A 24,942-nucleotide genomic window follows, 5' to 3' on the forward strand; every position below is an offset into this window, starting at 1 on the left:
CAGTTATCTATTACAGACTCTTTCTTGGTCATCCCCTTTAAGGCTGAATGTTAACTCCCAGTCGTGGCCCTGTGGACACAGACTAGAATCCTGCAGGTAGGGACTGGCTGGCTGGGGAGGGGTACCTGCCAAGGAACCCATATGGGACAGTGGGGCCCTGTCCCTAATACCCGTAACCGTGCCCACCTCGAGAGTGCCCTCAGGATGGCTTCCTCATTGCTCCTTCAAAGTGAACCTCTGGTTATTAGAAATAAGAGGTCCAACCCACCCAGTTCACAGTCCTCCATAATAGAAGTTGGGAGCAAGAAGAGGTCACCCTGTCTTTCCATTTTTAAAGCATCTGAATCCTTCATTTTTATTAAGAAAAAAAAAAAAACAACTTTCTGTTTTACTCTGCTCTATAAAAGAGAGAAAAATGAAAGCATCTCCTCAGTTTGAAGGGACACAAGGCCCAGAACCTTCCCATTCTTCCTCCCTTCCCCACAGCCCCAGCCTTTTTCCTGTACTTGGTGCCTCCAACACACCTTGAACACTAGGGGCATCTGGTTTAACCTCTCATTTGATAGACGAGGAAACTGAGGCCTAGAGAAGGGAAATGACATATTCAGGTCACTAGGCCTCACCTTCTTTACTGCCATGACCATGTTCCAGCTACAACAATAGCTAGAGTTTGGTGCTAGGTGCCTATACGCCATGCATTTAATCTCTACCTAACCCTGTATGACAAGCATTTTTACCTCTTTTTTGCCACTTCAGAGGGAGGGGACAAGGCTAACAAGTGAATGGCCAAAGTTTGGACTTAGGTCCCTTTGACTCCAAAGCCCACACTTTTCCCCATACCTAGGATGCTACAGGTGTGAGCCACAGGGTGCTCTGGGCTGGAATCCAAAAGTGGTCATCCCTGGGCCACCCCACCCATCCAAGTCCATTCCCCAACTTCTTCTAATACCTGCCAAGTTCTGGTCTAGAATCTAGCCTTGGTCCACACAGGTGAGGAAAGCCACTCAGCCTACCCCTACTTCCTTTCTTGTACAAGGCCAGAGATGGAAATTCACCTGGACCACATACCAAGCAGGTGCCTGGACCACCCCATCCTTCTCCAATCAAGCAATGCCACCAAGACCCCTAAATTCTACATGGGGGAATCTATGAGAAGTCAAGGAAAAATGGGCATCCCATTTTGGCACTGAATTTGCAGGGCTTAAAGACTCCCAGCCACTGTCAAACCTCTATACCTGAGAGGTTCAGTTTTATTTTGGCCGTTTCTAAATTCTGCAAGGAACGTATTTCTGTTCAGGACTTGGCTAGCCAGTTACCAAAGCTCTGGGCTTGTAAGCTTTTACCGTCAGCCGGTCTTGCAAATCACCTCTCAGAAGCAGTGTGGGGAGGACCAGGTCAGTAGTAAAGATGCTGATTCCGTAATACATTAGCTAACACTTACAGAGTGCTTACTGTGGGCCAGGTACTATTCTAAGCACTTCATATATATTAATTCAACAGCCATATGAGTTGGCAGTGTTACTGGTGAGGTAACTGGGGCATAGAGGGGCTAGAAAGTTTCCTAAGGTCATCCAGGAAACCCTAGTGGCATAGTGATTAAGTGCTACGGCTGCTAACCAAAAAGGTCGGCAGTTTAAATCCACCAGGCGCTCCTTGGAAACTCTATGGAGCAGTTCTGCTCTGTCCTTTAGGGTCGCTATGAGTCGGAATCAACGCGACGGCAATGGGTACGGTACGGTACAGTAAGATCATGCAACCAGTATGGCAAAGCCAGGATTTGATCCCAGGAAGTCTAGCTCAAAGCTCATGGTGCTTCTTGCGCACGTATTACTGAACCACTTTGAGCTCCATGGCTATGCAGAAGAGTCTGGGTTGGTCCCTTTGGGGCATTTATTGGTAAAGCTGCCCTTGTTAGGTGTTGTAAAGAGATGTGACACCTACCTCTGTGGCCCCCAGTTCCTGCCCAAGGAGGAATTGTACATGCCCCCCCTGGTGATCAAGGTCATCGACCACAGGCAGTTTGGGCGGAAGCCTGTCGTTGGCCAGTGCACCATCGACCACCTGGACCGCTTTCGATGTGACCCTTACATGACAAAGGAGGATATTGTGCCACAGCTAAAAGGTAAAGTGTGAGTCCATAAATAGTATTTGGGGGGCTTTTTATGCATGATCTCATTTCATCTTTACCAGTCTTCTCAAGGTGAGTATTCCTTGTCCAGATTTTACAGATGAGGAAACAGTTTGATTTATCAACTCACTAGCTGCTCCACGGGAGAAGGATGTGGCAGCCTGCTTCCGTGAAGATGTACAGCCTTGGAAACCAGATGGGGCAGTTCTACTCTGTCCTTTAGAGTTGCTATGAGTCAGAATCAACTCAATGGCAATGTGTTTGGTTTGGTTTGGTTTGGTTTTATATGCATACCTCCCTGAGTCCCTGGGTGGGGCAAACAGTTAATGCACTTGGCTGCTTGCTAACTGAAAGATTGGAGGTTGGAGACCACCCAGAGGTACCTCGGAAGAAAGGCCTGCTTCCAAAAAATCAGCCACTGAAAACTATGGAGCACAGTCCTACTGTGACATGCATGGGGTTGCCATGAGTCAGAATAGACTCGGAAGCAGCTGATTTTTAAGGTAACATAGTAAGTGGCAGAGCTAGACTTAAATACTCGTCTTGTTCTGGGGGGACCCAGTGCTGAAGCTATTAACCTCTGAAGTATACTGTTCCTCGATTAACATAAGAATTCTTTTCAGGAAATGTTAAGTGCTTTATGAGCTTTTCATATTTGCCTATCAACTAGCAGCCTGGAAAGACAGGGGGAGCTATTCCCACATCACTGTTGAGGATAAAGTCATTTCCAGCACCATTCAACAAGTAGTTACTGAGCACTCGTGAAGTGCCATGCACACTGCCCTAGATATTGGGGGCACAGTGGTGAGTAAGATAGCCGAGTTCTCACTCTCACTGGGCAATAGTCTAGTAGGAAAGACAAACAGGGGACAGAGATTACATTCCACTGTGGTCAGTGCTTTGATGGGAAAAACATAGAGACCTCCAAGCACTGAGGGAGGAGGGAATTTTTATGTCAAATTGCTTTCTATCTGTTGTCCCGCCTCATTAACTCATTGCAATATTGTCGTGATGTAATTTGAAAGACATTACTTCAGTGTTATCCACAGAGGAAAAAAATAACACCTCGTGAGTTTACATGACTTGCCTAAATCACATAATTACTCAGCAAAATATAGAGCAGGGCCTAATACTTACCTTAGCATTCCATAATAAATGGTAGCTAATGATACAACTGTTGGCTTAATGGTTAAGAGCTATGGCTGCTAACTAAAAGGTCAGCAGTTCAAATACCCAGCTGCTCCTTGGAACCCTATGGGCAGTTCTCTTCTGTCCTACAGGGTCGCTATGAGTTGGAATCAACTCAACGGCAGTGGGTTTGGTTTTTGGTTTGGAATGATATAACATGGTGCTATTATCCATTTGGAAACCCTGGTGGCGTAGCAGTTAGGAGCTACAGCTGCTAACCAAAAGGTTGGCAGTTTAAATCCACTAGGTGCTCCTTGGAAACTCTATGGAGCAGTTCTACTCTGTCCCATAGGGTCACTATGAGTCAAAATCGACTCAACGGCAACGGGGTTTTTTTTTTTTTTTTAATCCATTCAATGATTATCACTTTTAGCTTATCGTGTGCCAAGACTGTGCTAGAGGCTGGGAGCTAAGTCAAAGCAGTGACAAGATCCCAGGGCCCCTGGCCTCGTGAGGTTAGAGGATTGGAACACATTCATTCAGCTGATCACTGGGAGCTTCAAGATGGAAACAGATGTCTTCTGTTTAAGCAGCTGTGCTGCTAAAAGTTCTATCTAATCTTCCATAAGGCTTGGCATTGATTTTACAGAGCCTCTGAAATTCATCTGCTGTGTGGGTCTGAGCATCCTGTATCTCCTATTCAGAGAAGGAGGGGAAAAAACCCACAGTCACATTTGAGCAAAACCCTACATCTGTTTATCAAGAAATTGTCCTATACAAAGGATTTGGTTCAATTGATGGCACCTGAAACAGCAACATTTCTAATAACAAAGATTATTACAGTGATTGTAACTGCAGAAATTGTTTCATATGGGAGTTACTAAAGGGAGAGAAACTATTTTCCTAGCATTTTTTCCTACTGTTTTTATGAGAGAAAGCTCTTTGGTCCAAGCATGTGAAATCATTAAGAAAATACAAATGCTGCAAACTTTTTCTGGCCCCAGAATGGCTTGTATGGACCTGCCTGTGCCTACTGGCCAGTGTTAGGATTGGCTGAGGCAGAAGTCTCTGGTTCGTGATTCAGAGAGCCCCAGAAGAGGAAAATCCTTAAAGAGTTTATGCTGCAGGGGAGGGGGGACTAAAATGTTCCCTAGACCCCTACCATCTAGCCAATTCCAACTCAGAGCAACCCTGTAGGACAGAGTAGAATTGCCCCATAGGATTTCCAAGGCTGTACTCTTCACAGAAGCAGACTGTCAGATCTTTCTACAGTGGAAAGACTGATGGGTTCAAACACTGACCATTTTTGGTTAGCAGCCAAGCACTTAACCACTGTGTCACCAGGGCTTCTTGTTCCCCAGACCAGAACCTACTATTTTAGATCAATCTGGTATTTTCTTAAAACTGATGATGGGAGACAACTTGACCAAGGCAAATCATAAAAGCTTAATGGAGACATCCAAACTCCCTGAGGGACCAAGTTGCCAGGCTGAGGACTAGGGACTGTAGTTTGGGGGGACATCTAGCTCAACTGACAACATAGCTTATAAAGAAAATGTTCTACATACTACTTTGATGAGTAGCATCTGGGGCCTTAACAGCTTGTGAGTGGCCATATAAGATACATCTACTGGTCCCACCACCTTCTGGAGCAGAAGAGAACGAAGAAAACCAAAGGCACAAGGTAAAGATTAGTCCAAAGAACTGATCAACCACAACTACCCCAGCTTCTGCTAGACCGAGTACAGGACAACTAGTTGATGCTTGGCTACCACCGCCGACTTCTCTGACAGGGGTCACAATAGAGGGTCCTCTACAGAGCTGGAGAAAAATGTAGAACAAAATTCTAACACACACACACAAAGACTAGACTTACTGGCCTTACAGAGACTGAAGAAACCCCGAGAGTATGGCTCCTGGACACCCTTTTAACTCAGTACTGAAGTCACTCCTGAAGTTTACCCTCCAGCCAAAGATTAGACAGGCCTATATAATAAATAATAGCACCTGTAGTTCAACCATGTATGTAAGACTAAATGGGCACACCAGCCCCCAAGCAAAGACAAGAAGGCAGAAAGGGATGGGAAAACTGGATAAATGGAAATGGGGAACCTGAGGTAGAGAAGGGGAGAGTGTTGACCCATCAAGGGGTTAGCAACCAGTGTCACAAAACAATTTCTATGTTGTTTAATGAGAAACTAATTTGCTCTGTAAACTTTGACCTAAAAAAAAAGCATAATTCAAAAAAAAAAATTTTTTTTAACTGATGATAGGGTAAGAGTTGAGGAGTGTAACTTGGTTAGCCTAATGTTGAAAGCACCCAGAATAACTTTTTCCTCCTGTCCCTGAGATTTTGTTTACATGAGGATGATGAAGTAGAAAATGGATTGTCTAAGAGTGAGCTTGCATAGAGCCGTGTTCACATATGCCTGCTGCTCTGACATCATGTTCTGTGTTGTTGCAGTTGTCAGGAGCTGAAGGGAGCTTATCCTGGAAGTATAGAGAATGCTGATAGATCTGGAGTACCTCATAGATATAAAACTACCTCTCATAGCCACTGCATATCATAGATGCTCCATAAGTCAGTCTCACCTGTCTCCCCAATGTCCCCTGATTGTTTCTCAGCAGCTACGCTGCTCCAGGTTCAGATGTGATGCTTAAAACACAAGCTTTGGGGTCAGACAAACCTAGGTTCCTTACATCCACTTACAACTAATTGTTTAACCTGGAGCAAGTGACTTGCTTTCTCTTAGCCCCAGTTTGTTTGTTTATTAATTTATAAAATGGTACATACTTTATGTAATTATTGAAGGGTTCAATGAGATAAAGGAGCCCTGGTGACACAGTGGTTAAGCGCTCAGCTGGTGACCCAAATGTCAGCAGTTCAAACCCACCAGCTGCTCTATGGGAGAAAAATGGGGCAATCTGCTTCCGTAAAGATTTACGACCTTGGAAACTTTATGGGGCAGTTCTACTCTTGTCCTATAGGGTCACTATGAGTTGGAATTGATTAGACGGCAATGGGCTTCTATGAGTCAATGAGATAATATAAATAAAATGTTTAGCACAATGCCTGGCACATGGTAGGGCCTTTAAAAATGTGCCTTCCCTCCCTTCCTTTATGTCGTATATGTCAGTTGCTTGGGTTGGTTGAACAGAAAGTCCTTTTGGCTTGACAGATTTGTTCTCTCTGGGTTCTGGTCTCCTGTTGAATGTCTGCCTAATGTCATCTCCAATAAAGTGTAGACACTTCCTTTCACCCCCGCCCCCCCCCACCCCAGCTTGAGGCTTTGCCATCCCACTCCCTCCAGCTGCACTGTACCTAATGAGCCCAGGGTCTGCTCCAGAGCCGTTACTCCAACCCCAAAATCTTGAGCCACAGAAGTTCTGGGAATTGTACATAAAGCCAAAGCACGTGCCTTCCTCCTCTGCACACACTTGAGAACAGGGGCTGAATAAGCCAATGCAGCTTCAGACCTGAAATGTGCAACTGTTGCTCCTACTTTTCTTTTTCTGTCTGTGTCTTAGAAACAGATTCCAAGAAAAGAAGGCTTCTTTAGCTGTAGTGTTCTCTCTGTCTCTCTCCCTCCCTTCCTTCCTCCCGCCATCTTCTAAACACATGTATTGACACATGTATTTTGAGCACTTCCTGTGTATAGGCACTGGGCTAATTGTCCAAAACAAAAGAACAATGGGCCATGTAGTCCTCCAGAAAATGTCTAAAGCCCTTTTATATTTTGGGAAGAGTGATAAATTATGGATTATTTTCTGCATTCAAGTGTGGTCCTCTTCATTCAGAAAGTGTCATCCGGGAATAAACACCACCATTCACCCTGTGGCTATTAAACTTGAACTGAGTAGAATGTTCACTGTTGGGTTTTCCTAATGCTCTTTGATTATGAAATTATTTGTCCTGCAGCCTCCCTGATGTCTGCCCCACCTTGCCGGGATGTCGTCATTGAAGTAGAAGACACCAAACCATTGCTGGCTTCTAAGGTAGGCTTCTGAACTGATCATTGAGCCATGTCAGTTTTATCTTCCAGATGCCTAAACATTTGGTGAATTGAGTCAAAAAACCTTCAATGCAATTATAAAATATTAGTCATCCAACCAGTTTATCAAGAACTGGGTAGAAAAAAGATTCTGGATCTTGTATTCACTAATAGTTATGATGACAGTGTGTGGACTGGTGGTCCTCAACCCTCACCAAGAATCAAAGTCACCAGGGAAAATTTAAAAGAATACCCATGCCCAGGCCCCACATGCAAAGAGGGGGAGTGATCTGGGCATCAGTATATTTTAAAATCCACCCCTCTCCTGGGTAGGCAGGTCTGGGAACCACTGGTATGGACAATCTGGGTGACATTATTTGCTAGAAAGACAAATTCCAGAAGCAAATTGACAGCATTGCAACTTCCAGAATAGGGACACATACAGCTCACCAATTTTTTCCCTTCATGAAGCACAAGTGTCATGGATTTTAATGACCCTATTTGTCAGTGCATAGGACACCCCAAATTTTTAAATTCACTGTGACTTTGAAGTGGAGAAATGTATGGAAATGCTCACTCAGTTCCCTGTTTTAAAACCATTCAAACCAATTCTACAAGAAGGAAAGGGGAAAGAAAAAAAAAAAATCTCAGGCCAAAAAAAAGAAAACACCAAATATCTTCATGTTTTTGTTGGCGTTTATCATGGACTTTCACAGCATGGTTGAATGTGTAAACTGGCCAAAAAATGCACATGATTGCACTTTAATATGCTATGTCGATAAACAGTGCCTTAAAAAAAATACACTTCCTTCCCACTGCATTGAAGTCACTGACAATTAAAAAAAAAAAAAAATTGGGCCGTGTTAAATGTGGCCTGCACAGCCAGCGCCGTGTGTTTAATTCCACTCTCTGGGAATCATATACAGTCACAAATGGCAATGTCAAACTGCTACCTGTCTTGGTCATCTAGCGGTGCCATAACAGAAACACCACAAGTGGATGGCTTTAACAAAGAGAAATTTGTTTTCTCACAGTCTAGTAGATTACAAGTCCAAATTCAGGGCATCGGCTCCAGGGGAAGGCTTTCTCTCTCTGTCGGCTCTGGAGGAAGGTCCTTGTCCTCAATCTTCCCCTGGTCAAGGAGCTTCTCAGGCACAGAGCCCCATGTGCGAAGGACTCACTGTGCTCCTGGTGCTGCTTTCTTTGTGGTATGAGGTCCCCAACTCTCTGCTTGCTTCCCTTTCCTTTTATCTTTTGAGAGATAAAAGGTGATACAGGCCTCACCCCAGGGAAGCTCCTTTTACCTTGAATCAGGAAGGTGACCTCGGTAAGAGTAGTGTTATAATCCCACCCAAATCCTCTAACTTAAAAGTACAATCACAAAATGGAGGACAACTATACAATACTGGGAATCATGGCCTACCCAAGTTGATACACACATTTTTGGGGGGACATAATTAAATCCATGACACCGCCCCATAGCATAAAACTACTATTTTCAGTTTGTAAACAACCCAAAATATTCCCAGTATGACAGTAGCAGCCTAGGGAGAAGTTAAGTATAATAGACTTAAGACACTTTATGCTGATTTTCACAAATACTCTGGAAAAAGGCAGTTTAAGACTCTGCTCTATAATCTACCTCCGACTTTTCTGCCTCCCATTGTAAATCCATTCTTATTGTATGCCTGCTATGAACTCAGTAGCCCTTGGTACTATGGGAGAATCCAGAAGAAGAATAAAGTCAATCTATGCCAATATTCTCACTAATTTCTTAGAAATAGTTATGATGACCACGCTACTATGGAAGCACATGATGAAAGTTCAATATACATCACTAGAATTTAACATTGCAACCTAGCAAATGTGGGGATGGTGCTATCAGTCATTTCCACTGTCCTGTAAATGATTTTAATCAGCTTGTCTCCTACCACCTAGTTGAGGTACACTGTGTTGATAAGAAAGGTTGGCTGGATTCACCCCTAAAAAAATGGATTCCACCTGTTCATCAGATTGTCTGGGTAGGCATCACACATCTCTGCAAAGTCAAATGAGCAAAATTGAGCTTTGGGAGAGTCAGTTACAAGATTGCTGATGTCCTGTAATTGACATGTATACTGCTAACTCAATTCAACCTTTATGTCTTGATAAATTGAGGGAGCCAGTCCAAGCTAACTCTACCATTGCTGGGGGCTGGGGACTGGAGGCTGTGGCTTTAGGTGACAGTCCCATGCTCAAGGAAAACCACAACATTACCCTGTGATGTGCATGGGAGCTCTTAACAAATGGACTTGGCGCTGCCACAAGGAAAATGAGAAATAAGTATTTGGGGCAAATAAGTGCTAGCCAGATAACATGGATGTTCTGACATGGCCATTTCAACAATTACCTTCCAATTCCAGTGCTTAAGCAATATGTCAACAGCACTCAGCAAAATGGCTTCTCCAACGACAGTGCATGTATGTATGATAAGAAAAATGCATGAAGCTGCCTGGGACTTTGGGAGCCTTGGTCTGGAGACTTTAATTCTCCTTTCGGATTCTTCCCATTAGTAGATTTTGGAGTGACAGGTGATCTTTAACCAAATATGATGGTTTAAGCCTAAGGGGGAGAATCTTCTGTGCCATTTAATAATTCTGTTCCCACTGCAAGTTCAACACTGGATATAATAGAGCAAAATGCTTCTATTAGTTTAATGCATGAAATAATGAACAGACACACATGAATAGATTCTCCCAAATTAATCCTAAATTTCAAAGTCAAAAACTTGTTCTGAATAATGCTTTTAAAATCAGAATCTATTTTTTTCCTTAAAATGATTTTGAGTGGTTGAAAACAGATATGAAAAGACAAGATGCTAAAAATCTGAATTCAGGAACCATTCGGAATGGGAACCCACTTTCGGTATAAAATCCTTCTCTCCAAAATCTCAATTCAGCTGTGACGATTTAACCCTTAATCCCGCTTTGGTATGAGTCTAATAGGAAGAATTGATATATCTATCTGTCTCTCTGCCTCTCTTGGCAGTTCTCCTGGGCTAAGCAAAAGCCAAAATCCAGAAAATGCTGAGGAGCACTTACAGAAGAAGCCTGTGGTGTCTAACACAGCAGCCGCAGGAACTGTTTGTAGCTGATGACTTGTTCTCTCCTCACATTAGATATGAACTTGAATTAGAATTTCAGAAAGAGGGTCTAGGTAGCACTTCTTCAAACTGCCCCTGAGAGCAAGCTTGGCCAGTGTCCCAGCAGGTGCCCTGACATCCTAGCTCTTCACTCTGTCATCCCCCAAATGTCCCTGAGATCAGAAGTGGATTTGCCATGAGAAGAATTAAAATACAAAGATTTAGCCAATGAAAAACTTAGTGTTAGACAATTTGAAAGATGGACATCTATTTGGTGAAAGATGGACATCTATTTGGTGCTATACCGTAAAAAAAAAAAAATACCGTAGACATGAGGAAAACCAAGGGAAGGTACTATGTGATGATATTGAAGTTACGCTAGACAAACTTGTCTTATGCCAGAAGAATTTTTTGAAAGAATGAGGACTAGGCCAAGTCGGGCATATTCTTTAGGAGCTACCACTCTCTTGTGTGACCATGGCATTGGCTGATACTAAGATTGTTTAACTCTTTTGAAAATATGAGATGTAGGTGGCTACCTCCAAGCTTTTCATTTTAATGCTGTGTGTAACCCTTTTGCACATTTTCAGGGAAACAACCAATAAGGTGTGTTTAATTACAAGATCATCTTGAATAATTTAAACAATCCATAAAATATTGATAATATAAACACATGCATGAAAACTAATTTCTTCTCTCTCTCCTCCTTTAAATCTAATGCTTGTGGGATTTCCATACCCATGTGGCCTGTAATTTGGTTTATCCTCATCCTTCCCATTCATGTGCATGAGCAGCTGACAGAAAAGGTAACTGTTGTACATATTTTGCTAGATTTAAGATTCATGTAGATTCTGCCTATAATTGATACATACTGCAATTCAGGAGTGGGTTATTGGCCCATAAGGGGGAAATAACTGTGTGTCGTGTATGTGTGTGTGTCTCTTCTTCCTCCCTCCACCCCCCAACCCAACTGGAGATTATGTTGCAAGTAGCTATCTGTATTATTGGAATTATTTCCCAGGTAGATTAACATAAGCAATGGCGGATCTGATGAGGATCTATTCTTGTTATAAATCTAAGAGGGGACACTTTGTAGTTAGAAAGCCTCCACAAGTAACTCTGACATGCTGGCCCTTCTACCCGACTGAGAATCACCCATGTAAACCAGAGGTTTTCAAAGCTGGCTGTGCACTAGAGTCGCCTGGGGAGCTTTTGAAAATCTATTCAAATCCAGATCTTATCCCAGTTGATTGAATCAGAATCTCTGTGACTACGTGAGAAACCACTGATATAAACTAACCATAATGCCTCCCTGCTTTTGTTTCACATTTTATAGTTTTCAAAGCTCTTTCTAATGATCTTATATGACTTCCATAACAACCCTGTTATGGGGGTAGATGGAGGCAGATAGTATCCTTATCCCATTAAATGGATGAAGAAATTGATTCTCAGAGATGTCAACCAGCTTGCCCAAGCTGTTAAGGCTCATAATGTAAGGGATAGAGTTTGAATTAGAACCAGTTTTTCCCATCCTTAGCTTAGGGAGCTTTATATTACGCGCAATACATTGTTGGCTAAAAGGCTAAGGAAATGAGTTACTAAAAAATATATATTGGAGGTTTTATTTTAATTTGTAGACATAAACGGCAAGTCAACAGGGTAAAAAGTAAAAGCAGACAAATGAACAGATAGTGTCTATTGGATATAAGGAAATCATCTAGCATAACTATGAACATTAAAGCTAAATACATTTCACTGGCCATGAATGATCATTTCACCTTCAGCTTCTGGGCAGAAAAATCTCAAATGCTCTGTCCACTGTCCATGTAAACAAAAGTCCTATAGTCTCACCTGTTACTGTTAGAAGTACCTTTTTCTGCTACTCTATTATATATGGCTTTTCTTGCAAGGATTGGAAATTTGGGTCATCACTAAAGGTTTTTCTACTTTGGCATGTGTTTAGGAGGAAGAAATCGTTGACTGGTGGAGTAAATTTTATGCTTCCACAGGAGAACATGAAAAATGTGGGCAATATATTCAAAAAGGCTATTCCAAACTCAAGGTAAGGGTCTCTGCTGCTGTGGGTGGGGGATCAACATTCATTAAAACTGGCCAAGGCAGAGCTAAGTAGAAGACGATAGGTCCAATGGTGGGTGCTGATGGGGAGGGGCCAGGAGTCCTTCTGGCCTCCTGGAGAGACCTCATGCGATAGGTTTTGGCTTTGTCATAATTCCAGGAGTCTGAGGACAACCGCCAAATGATGATTACACGACTGCCACTTTAGGACTTGGGGATATCTAGCAGAGGGCTGGTAATGGGTTGGCTCCACAAAAATTAGGCCAAAAACTGTCCAGTTTGACTCAGGGAGACTTAGAAGTCCTGGTACATTTTGTATAAGAGCATGAAAGGTGAACATGCTTCATGCCTCAAAGGTCAACATTCTGTCTTCTAAATGGGGATTGGTTTCACTAGCTGAAAAGCTGATTCTGTTGCATGTGTGCAGCATAAAATCACAGCCATAGGCGTGTGTGCCCAGGAGAAGATGAGCTATTGAACTAAGCAGGACTGGCTGTGATCCTTCTGTTAATGTTCTGAGTTTTCCAATTCTCCATGCAATTTATCAGCCTGTAATGACTCAAATAGAAAAAAAAAAAAAAAAAGCAAGTGCTAAATTAGGAGAACAATGTATAGAAGGAAAAGCTTTAAAATAAGAACTATCTAGCCATGAAAATAATTTTCCCCGTTAAAATGGAAAAAGGTCACATCCTTTCATGTTATTGTCATAACATCTCAATACAGCTTAAGAAGCACCAGCATGTATGACAGCCACTAAGAAAAATTATCAAACTGAGCTGGTGGATCAGTGCAACTGGTCTCCCTCTCTCCATATTCTCTTCCTCCTTTTCTCTTCCTCCTCCTCTTTTCCTTCTTCTTCTCCCAGTTTCTTATCAATGTATAATTTACATACAGTGAAGTAATACAGTCAGTGAGTTTTGATAATTGTATACATTCCACGAGTTTTGAATTGTATGAACCCCTCGTGGCACAGTGGTTAAGAGCTTGGCTGCTAACCAACAGGTCGGCAGTTGGAATTCACCAGCCATTCCTTGGAAACCTTCTGGGGTAGTTCTATTCTGTCCTATAGGGTTGCTATGAGATGGAATTGACTGCAATGGGTTTGGTTTTGTTTTGGTGTAAACCACTCACCCAAAACAAGATACAGAACATTCCCAACACCACAGAAAGCTCTTTTGTTTTCCTTTCTAGTCAGTTCTCTACAACCGTTCATCCTTCTCTGAAGCAACCTCTTGTCTGATTTCTATCACTGTGGATTGGTTTTGCCTATTTTTATACTTCATAGAAATGGAATCATACAGTATGTATCTTTTGTGCCTGGCTTCCTCCGCCCAACAGTAATTTTGAGAGTCATCATGTTGTTGTATGTATCAGTACCCTTTTTAATGCTGAGTAGTATTCCATTGTGTGGATATAGCACAATTTGTTCATCTATTCTCCTCATGATGAAGATACTATGGACATTCTTGTACCATGTGGACCTGTTTTTATTTCTCTTGGGTAAATAGCTAGGAGTGGAATTTCTAGATTATAGGATAGATAGATATTTTTTCTTAGATATTTAACTGTAAAAACAAAATGAACAAACAAAAAACTGCCAGGCTTATTTTCCAAAGTGGGTGTATCATTTTACACTCTCACTGGAAATATGAGAGTCCCAGTTGCTCCATCCACATCCTCATGAACATTCGCTGTTGTCAATCTTTTTTATGTTAGACTCCACCTTTGTATTAATGAGAGATTAATGACTTGTTGATGGTTTTCAGGTATATGATTGTGAACTAGAGGATGTAACAGAATTTGAGGGCCTGACAGACTTCTCAGATACTTTCAAGCTGTACCGAGGCAAATCAGATGAGAATGATGACCCCTCTGTGGTAGGAGAGTTTAAGGTGAGTAAAAGGTGCTGTTTTTCCTGTTTAAGACTCACCTTTATTTTCTTTCTATACCTAGGATAAAGGGCATCCAAGTCTTTTAGGTAGGCTATCAATGGGTTTTATTTACTTAGTCAGAAAGCTGTAAAACTGATGAGTGTTCTGTTGTTGTTAGGTGCCATTGAGCCTGTTCCGACTCACAGTGACCCTGTGTACAATAGAACGAAAAGCACTGCCAGGTCCTGTGCCATCTTCACAATTGCCGTTACGCCTGTGCCCATTGTTGCAGCCACTATGTCAGTCCATCTCGTTGAGGGTTTTCCTTTTTTTCATTGATGTTCAACTTTACCAAGCATGATGTCCTTCTTTAGGGACTGGTCCCTCCTGATAACATGTCCAAAGTACTTGAGATGAAGTCTCACCATCCTTGTCTGTAGAGGGTGGTATTTAATAAGTCAGCTGAGAATATCTGATAACAACCTCCAGAAGGTTAGGAATATCTTCTTTTAAATTATCAGCTCTCACAGTGAGTATGACCAAGGAACACTCTTAGAGGTCACCTGCAGATGCATCTTCATCCAGGTCTTCCCATTAGTGAAAAGGGAGGAGAAAGCAGCTTTTGACAACAGAAAGTTCTGCATTTTCATGTTTGGCCATGGTGGCATGGTATCATAACAGTTAAGAGCTTGGCTGCTAACCAAAAGGTTGGTGGTTCGAACCCACACAGCAGCTTTGCAGAAGAAAGACCTGGCAATCTGCTTCAGTAAAGATTACAGCCAAGAAAACCGTATGGGACACTTCTACTCTGTCACACGAGGTCACTAGAAATTGGAATCAACTCAATGGCACCCAACAACAACAATTTCCAAACATGGAAAGCCTTTGTTAGGAAGCTCTGAACTTGAGGTGAGGAATATAGAATACAGAATTTTCCAGGTGATAATGGTCACAAATCATCTAGGGTACTTTCCTTATTTTACAAATGAAAAAAATGAGGACTGCCATAAAACCAAATGAGACTAAATGGGTACACCAGCCCCGGGGCAGGGACAAGAAGGCAAGAAGAAGATAGGAAAGCTGGTAATGGGGAACCCAAGGTTGAGAGGGAGAGAGTGTTGACATGTTGTGGCATTGGCAATCAATGTCACAAAACAATATGTGTGTTAATTGTTTAATGAGAAACTAGTTTGCTCTGTAAACGTTCATCTAAAGTATTAAAAAAATAAGAAAGGACGTATTAGAATAAGTCACTAGTTTTTTTAAAAACGCACAAACCAGAGTTTGAAGGGAATGTAAAAGCAATAGCTTCTTAATTTTATCACCATATATTTTTCTGTTTATGTACTTTTATTACTTTGGTCTAAAGATAAATATGAGTTATGAAATCATTATTTTAAAGTCAAAAAGAAAAAAACGAGGCCCAGAGAGAACAAATAATTTGCCAAAGTTACAGAGCTAATCAGAGTCAAAGCGGCTTCCTGCACCTCTGCCTTGGAACATCTTCTAGGCATTTCAGACTTGACCTGCCCCAAACTAAACTCGCTCCCTGCACTGCACACCTTCACCGCTTCCCCTGCCCCTGATTTCCGTTGTCATCAGTATCTATTCACTCATTCATTCACTTCTTTCATGTATTCATTTAGTCTCCGAACAAATATATTTTGAATGCCCGTGGGCCAGGACCTGCATTAAATCTGGAGATGTGATTAGAAAGAAATCCAGACCCTGTTCCTGCCCTCTGAGAGCTTGTGGTCATTAATCAGTGATTTGTGGTGTTAGCTGCCCCTGAGTCAGCTCTGACTCATGGCGACCTGATGAATAACGGAATGAGATGTCGCCCAGTCTTGTGCCATCCTTATGACCATTAGTGTGTTTGGGCTTATCTTCCAGCACTGTATCAGACAACATTCTGTTATGATCCATAGGGTTTTTATTAGATTTTCAGAAGTTGATCGCCAGAGTTTCTTCCTAGTCTGTTTTAGTCTGGAAGCTCCACTGAAGCCTGTCCACCATAGGGGGCCCTGCTGGTATTTGAAATACCGGTGGCATAGTTTCCAGCATCATAGCAGCATGCAAGCCACCACAGTACAGCAAACTGACAGATGGATGGTGGAATCAATCACTAGTAATTACTAACTGTAAAAACGGCATTGTAGAGACATCTGACCTGTTCTAACTTCACGAGGAGGAAAGAGAATCACCATCAGCATCCCAAGGCTGATTCCTATGAGGGGGAAGTCAGACATGCCTCCACCCTCCAACCTTTTTACCAATTCTGACACCATCTTTCCCCCATAGGCACTCGCTTCTTCTCTGCTGGGTTCAATAATTCATTGCGATGGACACACAGAACTCACAGACAATACTCACGATTACGGGGTTTATTAGGGAAGTTACAGGTTACATTTCAGGATCAGGAAATGCTGATTTCTTCCATCAGGACAGCCTCTTCTCAGTCTTGCTCACAGGCATGGCTCTCTCTGGCCCTCAGTCCCTCCGCCCCACCTCTGCCCTGCTAGAACAAGTGTTACAAAGCTCTTCAGCTTTGCCAGTAAGTACCCGGGGACACCCCACTCCACCAGTAAGCATCAGCCTGAAAGCACCCAGCTCTCTTGCTCCATGGGTCACCAAGCCTAGCTCCACCAACAAGTGCCCACAGGCACCTCACTTTGCCAGCAAGCCTCCTGCCTGAAGAGGCTCAGCTTTCTTGCTTCATGGACCAGGAAGCCCACTGGCTTTGCTGCCTCTATAGCCACCGTTTCTCTGCCACTGCTTTTCGCCATCTTGCATTGTCTCCAGTGTTACAGCTCCTCTGTCTCCTGGGTCTAGGAGGTTCTCAGCACAGGAATCCTGGGTCCAAAGGATACTCTCCACTCCTGTCTCTTCTTGGTAGTGAGGTCCCCCTGTGCTCTGGGTTTGGTTCCTTTTAAGACTAGCAGGATGGCAAAACTGACCAATCCCATCATTAGGGTTCCATACACCTTATTTATATGGTCCCACCCCCACAAGGGTACCATGCACCTTATTTGCATTATTAGCAAGCTGTCCAATCCCCTTGGTGGGCCACAAGCACCTCATTTGCAAAGTCCCACCCAGTCATTTGGTGGGTGTTACAAGACCATGGTGAGAAAGGCTGTATAAAAGCAATCTATCATACTACACTAATCAAATAATCACACCAATATAAAATAATGAACTGCTAAATGCTATGAAAGAAAAGTACAAAGTGCTGTGAGAGCTATGATCTCATCTGGGGACCAGACGGGGCTTCTCTAAGGCAGGGATACATCCTTTGGCATCTGACAGATGCTAGAAGGTGCTAACAAGGAAAAGGGCCATGGGGAACACTCAAAGCCATTCTCCATACCTCTTTCCTTCTCCCAGCCATGCCAACCAGCCCTGAATCCTAGAGACTCAACCTCTGCATGATCTTGTTCCTCCTCTTCTTCCCCACTGCCCCTCACAGGCTTTCAGCAGGTCTATTGCAACAACTTCCCATTTGGGTGTCCTTGTTACCTTTCTCACCTCACTTCAGTCCATCCTTCATGCAACCAAATCTGGTCATGTTTCTTGACTGATTAAAGACACAACTTGGGTTTCCACAAGATCAAGTCTCGACTCCTTCCTAGCTCCCTGTCTCCTCTGCTGCCCTGCCCTCACACACCCCGTCCTCCTGCCCAGGAGAACCTCTCCCAAGCCCCAGACACGCCCTGTCCTCTCACAACTCAGAACCTTGGGACAGGTTCTTCTTCCTTCCCCGGTGCCCTTCCTTTCTCTTTGTGGTCTGACAAAGTCCTTCTAGTTCTTCAAGCGCCAGCTTAAATGTCACATTCTTTGTGAAGTGTTCCCTGGTTGCTTCAGGCAGAGTGACTCACTTCTGTTCTATGCTCCCACAGGTCTGGGTTCACGTCGATATTAAAACATCTTTCACATTCCGAGTATCTGCTTATCTGCCTGCCTGTCCCTCCAGCATGGGTTGGCAAGTACATGGCAGAAGTGCTGCTACTTCCTAACCCATTGCCTGTAGCAGACACTGCAGATCAATCAGAGTATTACGTGTGTACTATGTGTGGTCTCAAAATCCTTCTCCTTACAGCCTCCCACGAGACAATCAAGGTGGCACAAGAGTCAAACTATTTAACACCTCCGTGCCAGACTGGGTTCCTTGAGTTGATTTTTGTGTCTCCAATAAACCGTGGCACATAAACCAAAAAGCCGCTGCTGTCGAATCAGTTCCAACTGACAGTGACCCGATAGGACACAGTAGAACTGCCTATAGGGTTTCTTGGTGAATTCAAACTGCCAGCCTTTTGGTTAGCAGCTGTAGCTCTTAACCACTATGCCACCAGAGTTTCCACCTGGCACGCGGGAGGTGGTTAATTCATGCTGCTTTACTGAATAAATACAGCTGGAACTAAGACCTGCATGGAGGCCTGGTGTCACAGTGGTTAAGAGCTCGGCTGCTGACCAAAACGTTGGCAGTTTGAATCCACCAGCCACTCCTTGAAAACCCTATGGGGCAGTTCTGCCCTGTCCTTTGGGGTTACTATGAATCAGAATTGACTGGATGGCAATAGGTTTTAAGACCCACATGTAAAGAACCCTGGTGGCACAATGGTTAAGTGCTCTGCTGCTATCCGAAAGGTTAGCAGTTTGAACCCACCCAGCCACTCTGCAGGAGAAAGACCTGGCAATATACTCCCATAAAGATTTTAAAAAACCAAACCTGTTGCTGTTGAGTCAATTCCGACTCATAGCGACCCCAGAGAGCAGAGTAGAACTTCTCCAGGGATTCCAACTGCTAACCTTTTGGTTAGCAGCTATAGTGCACCATAGCTCTTACCCACTGTGCCACCAGCCTAGAAAACCTTAAAGGGCAGTTCTGCTCTGTCACGTGGGGTTGCTATGAGTCAAAATCAACTCGACGGCACCTAAAAACATTGGTGCTTTCTCCTGTGTTTAAGCAGGCTTAGAGATAAAACACATGGCCCCTGACACTGGCCTGAAACATTTATTATGCTCCATGCCCATCCCTGAGTGTTGAACAAGACATAACTCCCACCCTCAGGAAGCTTACAGTCTAGTGAAGGAATAGATAGTAAGTAGACAGTGACAGAGAGGTCAGTGCTGGGACAGAGGTGAGCTCCAGGCTAAATGAGAGCAGGTAGGAGACACACCCAACCAGCAGCAGCCAGGGGCTTTCTGGAAAAACTGATGCCTTTCAGCTGGCTGAGACCTGAGGGATGAGCAGGCGTTTGCCTGGGAGTGGGAGGGGGTTTAAGGAATGATGCAGAAAACAGCGAATCACCCTTAGTACTTTATTGGGTTTTAAAAAATTATTTTCTTCCTACCCTCAAAAGATATGCAGAATCACACTCCTCCTCACCCCCTCTGCCACCAGACTGGTCCAGGCCACCTCTGTCTCTGGCCTGTTTATCACCTGGCTTCCCTGCTTCCGCCCTGCCCTTTCTCTCCCGTAATCCATTAAATAGTTCCCTTATTTCACTTTCCCTGTTGGAAATATGCAAAGTACAATTTATGTTGTTTCTTTCACAAAAGGCAGCCCTTCCTCACCTAATCCCACAACCCTTGTGGCTGCCCCTGAATGTCCTGGGGAAGGAGGGGATGGCCCAGGAGCCCTCCACCCAGCTCAGCAGGGACGCTGTGAGTACGTTTGTGTGTGTCTCTCTCAGGGTTCCTTTAGAATCTACCCGCTGTCGGATGACCCCAGCGTGCCAGCCCCGCCCAGGCAGTTTCGGGAATTACCTGACAGCGTCCCACAGGAATGCACGGTTAGGATTTACATTGTTCGAGGCTTTGGGCTCCAGCCTCAGGACAACAATGGCCTGGTAAGAGTTTGGGTGTGGGGCCTTCTTCTGTAGCAAGATAATTACAGTCATCAGCAGCTATAATTGTCATGTTCTTTCTTTTGGGCGTTTGTTATCTCACTCAGGGAAAGATGCTCTATCAAAACACTGTGTTCAGAAGGATTGTCCCTGTGGGGATTTATCTAAGAGCTTGAAGGGGCTTTAGAGTCTCTGCTCCATCCCTCTCATTTTACAGATGTGACCTTGGAGATTTGCCCAAGTCACACAGCCAGTCGTGGGTAAAGCCAGGGCTCTTCCCTCCCACCACCCTTCACCCCACACTGCCTCTCTAAAGGCATACAGTGCCATGGCAGTCATGTCAGGGCGGGTATGGAGGCACATCTGGGTCTGTCCCAGAAACCGACTTAAACTCGCACCCCATGATGACGTAACATCCTGTCTGTTTTTCCCTGCAGTGTGACCCTTATATAAAAATAACACTGGGCAAAAAAGTCATTGAAGATCGAGACCACTACATTCCCAATACTCTCAACCCAGTTTTTGGCAGGTAATGTACATTTTTTTAAGGTTTTTCTCTCACTCATTTCTTCCCTGAACGTGTACTAAGGATGTCCTATGTGACAAGCTCTGTTTTGGGCCCTGAAGCAGTGGCCATGAATGAGAGACCTTCCAGTGAGGGGAGCCTGGGGTCAGCATGTAAACACACACATAAAAGATTTCACGGAAGTGAAAAGTGTCACGAAGAAAACAAAACTAAGTCATGGTAGAGGCTTTTCTAATGAGATTTCTCCTGAGCCAGCCATCAAAGGGAGATGGGCGGGGGTAGTACAGGCCTCACTAGTTGCCATTGAATTGATTCCAACTCATGGCGTTCTCACATGTCATAGTAGAAACGTCCTCCACAGGTTTTCAATGGCTACTTTTTTGACAGTAGATCTCCAGGACTTTCTTCCAGGAAGCCTGAGTGGACTTGAAGCTACGACCTTTGAGTTAGCAGCTGAGCATGTTAACTGTTGTCACCACCTGGGGACTCCAGTACAGGCCTAGGAGTCAGCATAAAGAGTTGGTGGGTTCTAGACAAGAAGGAAAGGCAGACTGACTCAACTGTAGTGAAATGCTAGCTCCCACTTCCTGAATCCAGTTTGGGCTCTGTTTTCTGGGACATTTTGATCCAGTGAGTATATTGACCCTGTTGTCAAAATTGAGGAGGGGCCGAAAGTGATGGCGTTAAAATGTCCTGCTTCATCTATCATCTGTCCCCAATGATTCTTTTTGGTTGTTGTTGTTTAGATATTTATAAAAGCTTTAAGTAATTGTCCCAGTGATTCTTAAATAGAATTATTTTTTTTATCATTACAAGTTTGGGCTTGTTTCTGGCCTGTTATTTTTATCTTGTCAGAGCCATCACAAGAGTAAGGCAAATCTATGTAACCTCTTAATGAGACTGGCATTTTGAGCTATCAACTGCTTCCACATTTAATAATAGCTAACATTTGCTGAACATTTACTATGTGCCAGGCACTACGCTGAGCCCTTTATTAAAACATCTACAACTCTGAGGTGCTATTATTATCCTCATTTTACAACTGAGGAAATTGTGGCACAGAGAGGTGAAGGGCCAAGATGTACGCAGCCAGTAAGAGCCAGAGTCAGGATAAACCCAGGCTGTCTGCCTCCAGTGTCTGCGTGGCTTCAATGCTGCTGCCAGGGTCTTATTTTCATCTCCATGTCAGACCTATTACCCAGGCAGGGCAGGGAGTAGTAGCCTTCTTCACAGGTGAGGGAAACGGGCTGAGAGCTCTGCCTACAAAGGTAATAAGTAAAAGAGTCAAGACTTTTGGGGGCAGAATTTCCCAACTCCACGCCCCATGCTTTTCCAGCACCTTTGGTAATGCTTCATATTCATGGCAAAGCCATCACCTGTAGAAAAATGTCCTTTGTACAAAACACTTGTAAAAAACAGTGTTATTTTCCCAGAACCTTGCCTAGTGGGAGAACACTGTGTTCTTGTTTGCTTTGTGGCCTATATTTTTATTTTTGGCTCTAACATCTTGCCCTTCCTTTTCTTTTCTACGGAAGTTTGTTGGTTTTGACCTCGTGCCTTCTTTCTCTCATGTATGTATCTTTCAGAGATATACACAGAAGTCTAGTCACTCAGTCTCTCAGGGCCTGCATTCTGTCACACCCGGTAGCACACGTGCACACAGGCCTCACACTCGCTCAGCCCCCGGGCGGGCAGACACACATGCTCACACGACACACCTGCGCACACGCACACCTCTGTGCTGTAGACCCCGAGGCCACGTGCCGAGGCCAGCCTGTGGAAGTAATCCCTGGCACGGCAATATGATCGTTTTCATTTTCTTCCACTGATCCAGCCCTGAGGTCTAGACAGGAAAAGGCACGCAGGGCAGGAAGGAGGGCTCCTGTGCAGGAGACAGGGAAGCAGGGAGAGCCAGCTTTTAAGGGAGAAAGGCGGCCCTGTCTGAATCGCTGTCTCTGAGGAGCCAAGCACAGGCTTAATTAAGTGGCAGGAAAAGTCTTGCTTGGAGCCACCCTGGGAGGAAGTGATGCCGACAGGCCCTGCTTGGCCAGTCTGGCGCGGGCGCAGACTTCCCCTCATCCAGCGGGGGTGGAGCCAAGAAGACGCAGGCTCTGCAGCCCCTCAGACTGCTCTGGGCCTTGACCTCAGTCTTAGAGGTGACTTTCTTTTTTGGTGGAGAGTCTCAGAGATTCTGGGACAGGAATTAAGGCAGGGGTAATGTCTCCCTTGGAGTCCCTGGGTGGTGCAAACGGTTGGAGGGTCAAGTCTGCCGAGAGGTACCTCAGAAGAAAGACCTGGCGATCTACTTCAAAAAAAATCAGCCATTGAAAACCCTATGGAGCCTAGCTCTGCTCTGACTACATGGAGTCACAATGAGTTGAAGTCGACTTGAAAGCAACTGGTTTTTTGTTTTTTAATGTTGTGTTTCCCTTATGATGGGCCATTGTTCAGCATATTCATACCACATCATGGCATTCTGCAGACCACATTCAATGGATTATCAGTGTCTTCCATGAGATATTCACTGGTGTTCCAAGGGAAAAAAATGTATTCCTTAATCAAAACTTTGGGGGTCTTGGGTTAAAATAGGTGAATAATTGCAGGACTTCTCAGAGCCTTTAGTTTGTCCAGAAGAAGTCCAAAAGAAGTAGTTCTCAACTCTATTTGACCAAAATATTCCTTTTCTCAAGGGACATATATTACCTGACAGTGGAATCCAGTGCTGGAAATGTGGTGTTATGGGTATGTGTGGGTACGGTGCTTCATGTGTGATCCTGGTTCAAGCACCTTGTCTCATTTGGTTGGTTACCTGCCTCCCTCAGGCCCCTGCCCTGGCACAGCAGTCTGTAGAAGTAGCTGAGATTTATCTAGAAGACATCCTGGAAGCGTTTTGCCAGACTCCCATTGACACACACTCTTCTGCTCAAATGCATTGGGATTTCTGGCTCTTTGGACAGAAACCAGTTTATACATCAAAGTGAACTGGGAAGGGGAGAAGAAGGCACAGAGAGATGAGAGAGATGGGAGAGACCTCCTATAATTTTTCCTTCAGCATATGTTAACTGAGTACCTACTTTGGGACAGGTATCTGTCTGGACAGTGCAAATACGGAACAAAAACCCTGCACACCCAGAGCTTACACTGTACAAGTTATCACTTCCTTAGAACCTTCCCCACATTTTTTACTTACCACAAAAAGTATGGTTTATTTACCTTTATCTCGCAAGTGTTTGCATTTTAATAGGGATTCTATAAATTGGAAAGGTCTTAAAAAGCCAAAGCCAATGGCAGACCCCAAGGATCTGGAAGGAGAGAGGGAGCCTGTTATATCCATCCACCCCACCCCTGTGCTCTGGTGGGGTGAATCAAAGACATTCCATGGAGTAGTGGTCTCCATTGAGGCAGAGGAGGGGACATAGTGGGGCACAGATAGGGAGCTGTATCAGGGTGTTTGTGCCTTACTAATCTCCTAGCTGCGTGATAATTATAATGTTAATAACATTATAATTAATAATAATAATAATTTTTTTTATTTTTGAGCAATGCACTCATGCCAGGTACTTTCTATACATTTCTTTGTAATCTGTTGCCATCGAGTCGATTCAGACTCATAGCAACCTTGTAGGACAGAGTAGAACTGTCCCATAGGGTTTCCAAGGCTGTAATCTTTACCAAAGCAAACAGCCATGTCTTTCTCCCTCAGAGAGGTGTTTCGGTTAGCAGCTGAGCACTTTAACCATTGCACCACCAGAGCTCCATATATTTCTCCACTTGACACTTGACTCTTATAACACTGTTTGGTAGGTATTATTGTCACCATTTTACAGATGAGAAAACTGAGGACAAAGAGGTTAAGTAAGGAGCCTAGTGTCCCACAGCTAGTAACCAACAGAGCTGGGAATTGAACCCAGGTATTTTTTTATTTAAAGCCCACGTTCTTCTCCTGAGCACTCTGGCTCATGTTCTCTTATTGTTCTTATTACTAATATAATATTTACTATTTACAAAGGAAACCCTGGTGGAGTAGTGATAAAGCGCTGTGACTGCTAACCAAAGGGTCAGTAGTTCAAATCCACCAGGCGCTCCTTGGAAACTCTATGGGACAGTTCTACTCTGTCCAGTAGGGTCGCTATGAGTCGGAATCGACTCGTTGGCACTGGGGGTTGGAGATTTACAAAGTACCTCACCCACTACCACCCACCCTGGTTATTCTAGTCGAGATGTTCTCCTCCAATGGCCAGAGCCGTTGTT

At 43.9% G+C, this 24,942-nt stretch overlaps 1 protein-coding gene across 2 annotated transcripts in view; it reads left to right on the top strand.

The window, feature by feature from the left end:
- Positions 1-24,942, top strand: part of MYOF (myoferlin) — a 190,043-nt gene that overhangs the window by 145,452 nt on the left and 19,649 nt on the right. The window contains exons 37-43 of one of the 2 annotated variants that reach the window (XM_064269568.1): positions 1,957-2,122; positions 7,176-7,252; positions 11,164-11,175; positions 12,333-12,431; positions 14,212-14,337; positions 20,013-20,168; positions 20,603-20,694. In XM_064269568.1, coding sequence (XP_064125638.1) covers positions 1,957-2,122; positions 7,176-7,252; positions 11,164-11,175; positions 12,333-12,431; positions 14,212-14,337; positions 20,013-20,168; positions 20,603-20,694 — 728 coding nt within the window. The remainder of the gene's footprint in view (positions 1-1,956; positions 2,123-7,175; positions 7,253-11,163; positions 11,176-12,332; positions 12,432-14,211; positions 14,338-20,012; positions 20,169-20,602; positions 20,695-24,942) is intronic. The other variant, XM_064269569.1, reaches the window with a different exon arrangement.

This window comes from Loxodonta africana, chromosome 16 (genome assembly GCF_030014295.1).
Source record: "Loxodonta africana isolate mLoxAfr1 chromosome 16, mLoxAfr1.hap2, whole genome shotgun sequence".
Lineage (NCBI taxonomy): Eukaryota > Metazoa > Chordata > Mammalia > Proboscidea > Elephantidae > Loxodonta > Loxodonta africana.